The sequence below is a fragment of the Penicillium subrubescens genome, assembly GCF_028828155.1.
Source record: "Penicillium subrubescens strain IBT 31985 chromosome Unknown utg000007l_segment0_segment0, whole genome shotgun sequence".
NCBI lineage: Eukaryota > Fungi > Ascomycota > Eurotiomycetes > Eurotiales > Aspergillaceae > Penicillium > Penicillium subrubescens.
In genome coordinates, this window is record NW_026643157.1 from 1294213 (window position 1) to 1303014 (window position 8802).

General features: G+C 49.6%; 2 protein-coding genes across 2 annotated transcripts; one reads left to right on the forward strand and one right to left on the reverse strand.

Moving 5' to 3' along the window:
* Window positions 1–1410: 1410 nt before the first annotated feature.
* On the forward strand, window positions 1411–5538 carry N7473_010234 (putative importin beta-2 subunit). The gene is made up of 3 exons (XM_057156173.1): window positions 1411–1750; window positions 1898–4516; window positions 4579–5538. The coding sequence occupies exons 1-3, from the start codon at window positions 1649–1651 to the stop codon at window positions 4678–4680; spliced, it is 2823 nt and encodes a 940-aa protein (XP_057004828.1). The 5' UTR covers window positions 1411–1648; the 3' UTR covers window positions 4681–5538.
* A 1412-nt stretch (window positions 5539–6950) lies between these two features.
* N7473_010235 (CVNH domain-containing protein) lies at window positions 6951–7507 on the reverse strand (the record flags this gene model as incomplete). Its single annotated transcript, XM_057156174.1, has 2 exons — window positions 6951–7150; window positions 7375–7507. 2 exons carry the CDS (start codon window positions 7505–7507, stop codon window positions 6951–6953), a joined length of 333 nt encoding a protein of 110 aa, XP_057004829.1.
* Window positions 7508–8802: the final 1295 nt, after the last annotated feature.

An 8802-nucleotide genomic window follows, 5' to 3' on the forward strand; every position in this document is an offset into this window, starting at 1 on the left:
TCCATCAGGGTTGACGGCAGCGTCTTCCATGGTATCCGGGTCCACGAATTCGTGAATCGTGTATACCTGGTAACTTCCGGGCTTCTGCCCACGTAGTAGAATGATTGTTTCCCCTCTAGTTTTCTATATATTCACCCATGGAAAATTCCATGTTTTGCACTTGGTCCGGTGTTTACTATTGTTTCATACGCCTACGCCGTCTTAGTATCGTCTCTATCTCAGAGCACACACAATCGCCTCGTATCAGTATATATCGAAGCGTTGTACCTACTGTTCACTCAATTCCATTCGAGATTCACAGGTATTGATACCCTAAAATGGATGTGTCTCACTCTTCTCTGGCACCCCTTTAGTCGATAGTCTCATGCGTTGAGTACCTCGTACGCAAGATCTACCATAAACAACGATATTCATGTCAGGATCCTGCATACACAACATGAAACTCATCAAAGTTGATTGCAGTGTCTAGATCACTGTCCGTTTTACCAAGCCTCGTAAACACCAACCAACAAGGCCAAAAGACCACTAGTATCCGCGGTTAGCGGATACTAAACCCGATGTATATAGGTAGTACGCAACCGTGGAACATGATATGGCTGCAACTCGCACGCTATAACAAAGCCCCCCATTCACTACAGTTGTTACTCGGATTCCAGCCCAATTTTTCAGGCATAAATTATTAACTTATTCAGGTTTAGCGTAGTCATTTGTTTGCTAAGTAATGGCACACCGTTTTTTTCTGCCACTTTTTCTGCCACTTTTTCTGCCAACTTTTCTGCCAACTTTTCTGCCAACCTTTCTACTTTCTACCATGTCTGCAACTAGGTTACCATTTTTGTTTACATAGTAAAACTGTTATGTTAAGTAATGATTTAATGATGAAGTCACTACTCCATCAACTATATAAGAGGGAGTAGAAGAGGAAAATATAGTGGAAGAAGATGGAGAGGGACGAAGATAGAGAGGAAGATTTGGTAGGTAGTGGAGGTCCTGGTAAGGAAGGTGGTATGAAGGAAAAAAGGATGTGCTAATTCTGCCTCGAGCTAACCTAAGTAGAAATTTATGCCTTAGAATCAAGGCATCAATGGGGTATAAAAACTTGAATTTCTTCCCTCTTCAACTCTCCGCCTTCTAAACCGCCTCGCTCTCCGCCAATATATCACCACGCTTCTACTTTCGGTATATTACCGTGAGATATCCCACCACACTTCTACTTTGGGTATGTCATTTTGACCAGACATTACTATTTGTCTCGCCTAGCGTCCCTCGAGGTTCATACATCTTTGACAAGTTTTAGCGCACGGGCCTTTTAATTGAGGTTGACCGCCTTTGAGTGGTTGACCGCCTTACCCACTACGGGTTTTTCTGCCCGGGCCACCTCCCGACCTCCTCGAAGTTCGATAGGGCAGACCAACCGGTCCTAAAAAATTTTATTTTTCACCGTCCTACATTGTTCTCAGCATTTCCAAGTTTAAATTGGAAAGACTCACCTTGTCTCTTGACCAGGGTTCTTTGCTGCAGGTTTGTGCCTCGACCCGGGGCATCAGCAAAGGCGGGCCCGTTCCCACATTCTTGGCGGGGCTCCTTGTGCCACAACCATCTTTGCTCCTACGGTCGCTGCGACAAGTCGACTTTGAACCGCTCCAACATGGACTGGCAACCGCAAGATGAGCCATTGAGGCAGCTCGCCTGCTGTCTCAGGGACTCCCTGAACAGCATGAACCCTCAGCTGCGAAAGCAAGCCGAAAATGTACTTGATTCCCCGTTATTTTGTCCTGGTGAAGATCTTCTGCACTTTTCCCCTCCCCGCTCTTTACCCCCGAGTAACAACGACAGACACACTCAACAGTTATGACGAGGATCGCAAATACTGACGTTTCGCCCACGGGGATACTAGATGCTGTCGCAAGCCACTTCGTCCCCGGACTATGTCAACTACATCACCTACATGTTCTCCACGGCGCAGGTCCCTCCCGCTGTCGCCGCGGCGGGCATTGACCCCAGTACTTATGGTGTTGTCCGATTCGCCGCTACCATGAACATGAAGACCAAGCTCTCGGTGGCCTACAAGACAATCCCTCAGCAGAGTCTGAACTTCATCCGTTCCGCCGCCTTGATCGCTCTCCGAGACAATGACCGCCAAGTCCAGCGCGGTGTCGGTAGCATCATTACTGAGCTGGTCCAGAAGGGTGGCCTTTTGGCCTGGCCTGAGGTCCTACAGGAGCTGCTGTCCCTCGTTGGAAATGACCAGGGTGATATCTCCATCGCCACTCAGGAGGCTGCAATGGCCGCCTTGTTCAAGGTCTGCGAAGACAATCGCAAAATCCTGGACCGGGACTACTCTGGACAACGCCCGCTTGACGTGATCATCCCGAAGCTGCTCGAGTTCACCACTCGCGAGAGTGCTCGCATTCGTTCGCTCGCCTTGAACAGCATCCATGTCTTCCTCCCTCACCAGCCGCCGGCTCTGGTGGCTACATTGGACGTCTTCCTGTCGCAACTCTTCAAACTTTCGGGCGATGAAGACACCGAGGTCCGGAAGATGGTGTGCCAGTCATTCTCGCAGTTAGTGGAGTTCGCACCAGAAAAGCTGATTCCGCACCTGGACGGCCTTGTCACCTACATTCTCATTCAGCAGCAAAACCAGGAGGACCCGGAGCTTGCTCTTGATGCGGCTGAGTTCTGGATTGTTGCTGGTGAGCAGCAGAGCCTGCGCCAACCTTTGGCTCCGTACATGCACAAGGTCATTCCTGTTCTGCTTCGGAACATGGTCTACGAGGAAGATGACGTTATCCGCCTTATGGCTGAAGAGGACGATGCCGATCTTGAAGATCGTGCTGAAGATCTGAAGCCTCAGTTCGCCAAGGCAAAAGGTGCTCGCTTGGATACATCAAAGCCCGGTGAACAGGCGGCCAACGGTCAACAGCAGCCCGAGGAGGACGAGGATGAGCTGAGTGAGGGCGAGATTGAGGACTCAGAGTTTGGCGATGATCCTGAGGGCGAGTGGACTTTGCGCAAGTGCTCAGCTGCTGCACTGGATGTCTTCTCAAATGTCTACCATGATCAGATCTTTGAGATTATCCTGCCGTACCTGAAGGAGACCCTTCGCCACGAGGAGTGGCCCAACCGCGAGGCAGCTGTCCTCACCCTGGGTGCCGTTGCTGATGGCTGCATGGACGCAGTCACTCCTCACCTTCCCGAGCTTGTGCCATATCTGATCTCCCTGCTGAACGATGCGCAGCCTGTTGTGCGCCAGATCACTTGCTGGTGCTTGGGACGCTACTCTGAATGGGCATCACACCTTGAGGACCCGAGCCAGAAGCAACAGTTCTTTGAGCCGATGATGGAGGGAATCCTGACCCGTATGCTCGACAACAACAAGAAGGTTCAGGAAGCCGCTGCATCGGCCTTTGCCAGCTTGGAAGAGAAGTCTGACGATAACTTGACTCCTTACTGCGAGCCCATCCTCCGCCAATTCGTTCAGTGCTTCGGCAAGTACAAGGACCGCAACATGTACATCCTTTACGACTGCATTCAGACTCTGGCTGAGTGTGTCATGACTGAACTGGCCAAGCCGCAGCTGGTCGATATCCTCATGCCTGCTATGATTGAGCGATACAACCATGTTACCGATCAGTCTCAGGAGCTGTTCCCCTTGCTCGAATGTCTGGGCTACATTGCTGCCGCGTACGGTGATGCCTTTGCTCCTTTCGCTCCCCATCTCTTCCAGCGATGCACCAAGATCATCTACCAGAATCTTGAGGAGTTCATCGCCTCTCAGAGCAACGAGGCTATTGATGAACCTGACAAGGACTTCTTGGTCACTAGTTTGGATCTTCTTAGCGCGATCATTCAAGCTATTGATCAACAGAAGAGTGGCGAGCTGATTGCAAACTCTCAGCCTCCCTTCTTCGACCTCCTTGGCTATTGTATGCAGGACCCCAACTATGAGGTCCGACAGTCTTCATACGCTTTGTTGGGTGATTGCGCTATCAGCATCTTCCCGCATCTGGAGCCATACATCCCCACTATCATGCCGGTTCTCATCAAGCAGCTTGACCTGGACCTCATTCGGGATGATGATCGCACAACCGGTTTCAGCGTGCTGAACAACGCCTGCTGGTCCTGTGGTGAGATCGCAGTCAACGAGAAGGCTGCGCTTGCTCCTTATGCTGACAAGCTGTACCGCGGGCTTCTGGCCATCATGAACAACGAGGAGATCATTGACTCTGTCAATGAGAACGCTGCCATAGCCCTGGGCCGACTTGGACTCTGCTGCCCCGATTCTCTGGCGTCGCAGCTTCATGATTTCGCTTCCCCATTCTTGAAGTCGATGAGCAAGATTGACTTCACGCGTGAAAAGGCCTCTGCTTTCCTGGGCTTCAACAACATGGTCATGAAGAACCCCCAGGCTTTGGAGTCCTGCCTGGGCGACTACTTCCAGTCAATTGCGTCATTCCCAACCAAGTCACTGTCACAGGAAGAGTACCATGATATCCAAGGCTCATTCCAGCAGGTACGTTCTTCCCTTAATATCCGCAATTAGGTGCTTTGTTTCTAACATGTCTCCGAAAATAGGTCCTGCAAGGCTACAAGAACATGATACCCAACTTCGATTCATTCCTTTCGCAGCTTCCTGGCCCCGTGGCCCAGAAGCTGCGTTCGGCCTACCAGATTTAAAAGTTTCTGGCATCGAATTGGCTGTCATCAGACCTCATGAGACTTGCGTGCAACGGTGCAACGACTGACATAGTTATGAATGACGGCCTCAAAATTTTCTTTTCCTCTGCTACCTCCTTGTTCCTTTTTGAACAAATGCACGTTTCCCTTCAAGGCTTGTGACGGAGACCACGCCGTCTCCTGCCATAAGCTTTCAGTTGCCAGTTTTCTCTGAACCTAGCGTTTTCCTTTTTCTCAATATTCATACTCCGTTTCACTTTCAAGTTGCTCTCCGTCATGGTGTTGCTTGACAGTTCTCATTTGACCTAGAAAGAGGAGGAATTGTTGCGAACCGGGTAGGTACATGGGCATTAGGTCACTCTTATTGCGAGCGTCATATTTGGGCGTTGTTCTTTCTTGGATTTTCCCTATCTTCCCCTTTTTCTCCCCCCCCCCCTCTTCTTTATATGTTAGTGATGCATAACTTATCCATCTCTGCCAGGACAAGCACGGAGGGAGGGGAATTTACCGAAGGAGGGATGAAACAATTGATCTGGCTGCTCATCTACGGGATATCCGATCACTGCTATGGAATCGATATCTTCTGATATCTTCCGTTCATCTATGATTTTGGTTTATTCTCTGCCTCCCCGTTCTGTTCTCGCTCTGCATGCCAAAGTCAATCGAGGCCGGTCCATTCATGGGAGTTTTCTTTTGCTTAGCGACTCGTCACTCCTCATAGCTTTAACTACACTTTTTTTCTAGATAGATAGATTAGATACCTAGGTAGATACCTCCATGAAATTTCTCGAACACCTACTGGCGGGGACATGGACCGGTCCTCGAGTCCTCACCAATCTCCTGCCCTTTCTAGGATAGCCCTTCTGTGTGTCTATCTATGGTCCGTTCTCTGTCACTGCGACGTCGGCACTATCCGCAAGATTATTTTTGGATACAGCGATTCCCTTAGCCGATCAAAAAGGCATAGAGGATGAGTCTGATCCCCTTGGCTTTGTTTCCACGACTCACGATCATCGCTGGTCTATCTCAATTACTCAATGCAGGTGCTGGACGCTGCCCATTTTCTGATAATAGTAGTGGAGCTTTCGCCTCTCTGCCGTTTCAGACGAGATCTTCACCAAACCTCGCTTATTTGACGCCTCGGGAGTCTGAGCTTAAGTCGATCCGACCGGCGATTGGTTGGTCAACTGGTGATGGGTATACCAAGACGCGAGCCTTTCCTTTTACCGCTGCTTTTCACGACAAAGAGGGTCTCCACTTGCTGGTTTGCCGTTGGCACCACTTAAAGTGTCTTCCTTCCACGGAGTTAATACCCCCGTTGAAGAACAGGGTCTTTGTCTCCCTTGATCCATCGCGATTCCTCCGCAGTCCGTACGGAGCACGGAGTATAATGATAAAAGAAATCCACACTAATCTTTAATCTCCAGACCCTTGAAAACGTGAACTAGAACGAGCATGACAAGGATTAAGCCGAGGTTAGCGTATGTCAACAGAAGGCGCGATGTGATCGAGTACAGTTGCCACTAGTCCATTAACACCTTGGCACTGTGATCCTTGCTGCCTTAATGGCCCCCGGCATCATCAATCTCGCAGAATACTGCTTTCTTTGCTCCGCGACCCCTGCCCCTCGCTGTGTGACGTGCAGATTGAGGCTACTCGGGGCAACCCCGGCTAACACTAGTGCCCTAATATAAAGTGACAAGCTGGCGGGTCGCCACTATACCTTAAAAGGCGGCAATCCACGAGCTGGGCATGTTCCCCCCCCCCCCCCTCCTCCTTTCACGCTTCACCGGGCACTACTGGGCACTGGGGAATATGCATCTCTGCATCCTCTCAGGGGTGGTTAGCAGGGGTTATGTGAAGTTTCATTTTCAGCCTCAGCTGGATGGAGTTAGTGAGACCGTCTTCGTTGGATTGGCTTGTCTTTCCCCTTGGCTGATTTGGGCTTTGATTACCTGTCACCTCCGATTCTATTCTCATCGATCAACTTTGATGATTTTACCTCGGCAGGCCAGGTAGTGGTGGGTGCGTTTTTGACTTACCTGTTCGGTTATCGCACGAAGTGGTTGATGGATAACGAGATGTACCTCTGTGTAAAGTACCCTTTACACTTGACAACAAGAATAATTGCAATAATAGTAACATGATCTATGTGAAAAAAGGGCTTGTGTAGCCCATGGCCTCAATTTCTGTCACATTTTCGAAAAAAAGAAAAAGAATACAAGTCCCCTAAACCGAAAGCAATTTAACTATCCAGCACCGGTCCATATTTAGAAACATTCCATGAATCGCAGACGTCCGTCCTCGTTCTTGATGCATTCCGCCAAATTCACACACGAATCGTGGTTCTCATTGCCATCCATTAGCTCGGCACGGAGGATCGGGTTCTTGGGCTTGCTGTCTCCCTCCCATTCAAGGTGGATGTTGTCCGCGGATTTGGAGAAATCGGAGGAGCCCCATGCGAGTTTACCTGTAAGGATTTAGGTGGAGATTCGCGTTAGTCATGCTTATTATGATAGAACCTCTTAATCTCCCTGTCGCGTGAAGTGGCTTGAAGACTGCAGCAACGTTCCCCGGTCGTGAGATGCAGGAAGCTACTGCCAGCCACCGCGAGGCAGACTGCAAAACGCCCAGGGGGAATAACGGCCAAAAGGCAGAGCGAATCATAACGGGCTTTGAATAACGGCTACTTACCCTTCCTGACCCCGAGGAATTCGTTCAAATCCAATTCCGAATAGCAGGCATCCCCGGATGGACGGGCGCAGTATGCAGTGAGGATATGGCCCTCCTTGAGCTCAATATTCATGGACGACCTGTGAAACCCCATCGTGGCTGTTTCTGTCTTGTACCCTATACGCTATAGCTGGAGATTAGATTCTCGATCTGTAGATCATACAAAATTGGATACTGCAAGCCGCGATACATAAAGCGGACTTCGGCAAGAGAGACAAACCAAGATCACACTGAGGCTGGGGTCGGTCTGAGTGTATAGCTTGTATTCGGGAGAGAGAGACTAAGAGAAGGAAGGACAAGAACAGCTAGCATGTAGATATTACAATGTACAGTGTTAGGACTGGGTCGGACAAATTGTCCCTCTAATGACATCGCTATGCTGTCGACGGTCACGCCGCTGGGGGGTATCAGCCAAACAGCTTGATAGAGGCGGTGGCTCGGCATCATGTTAGCTTCATGATGATGATAAACGGGCCAGGCCGCTGGAAGTGCCCTACCGGGCAAACCTTGGGATGAAAAATGTTAGGAAGGATTGAGACAGCTTGACTACAGTCTGGTCTATAGATCTATACTTTCTCCATACAGTTGAGGTAGTTTAGTTCTGTCGCGGCGCAGTTGATGCGCTGGTGTGCCCCCAGGTCGTCATGACTTCATGCAACGTGAGATGGCACTGTGAGTCTTAAGAGACCACATTCGTCAGACAGAGAATCGGCCCAATGTAAACTTTTTCAGCCTCACATCCAGCGTTGCGTTGCTGTCTTCGTAGCCAGGCGTTGTAGCAAAACGCCCATCGTGGACAAGCGGATTGGATCGCACAGGTGGCTTGTGAGGAAAAGAAGGTTGACGCTAACGACTTTATTTATTTAACTTGGGGGCGAAGGCCTTTAGGGCAGAAGCTTGCAGGCTAGCGAAGGGAGTTTATACTTTTAGTGGAATCTATTTCGAGCGTTTGTTTCGTCTCGCTTGAAACAGTGCAGGAAGAAGAGTGTTTGGCCATTTCATCTCGCTTGGTTGAAATAGGTCTAAAGTGTGACGCCAAAATTTTATAAATTTTATATCTTGGGTTCCCCTTTTTGACTACTGTAGAACGACGGAATACTTCGGTCATAGTCGCGCTAGTGCTATCTAAACAAAACTAGAGTCGCTGTACGTCCATTATAATCAACCGATCGACGAAATAACCCGAGGCCCGCGATGAGTAAGTACAGTAGTACATCCAGTAGTAGGAAAATAGTAACTACTTGCAGTAGTAACTCCCGTCCATGTTATTCACCGTCTGGACCCGATAGACCGGACACCCTAACGAATTGCCAGTTGCTGATCGCAGGGCGCAGATCGACGGGAGTACAAAAGAAGCGTGGGCTAATTAACTACTGCTACTGCCCCACG

Bases quoted from the DNA above. Each gene is read 5' to 3' on its own strand.
- N7473_010234 (XM_057156173.1), top strand. From the start codon at position 1,649: ATGGACTGGCAACCGCAAGATGAGCCATTGAGGCAGCTCGCCTGCTGT. The intron at 1,751-1,897 runs GTACTTGATTCC...CGGGGATACTAG, and splicing joins TGCGAAAGCAAGCCGAAAAT to ATGCTGTCGCAAGCCACTTC. The intron at 4,517-4,578 runs GTACGTTCTTCC...CTCCGAAAATAG, and splicing joins TCCAAGGCTCATTCCAGCAG to GTCCTGCAAGGCTACAAGAA.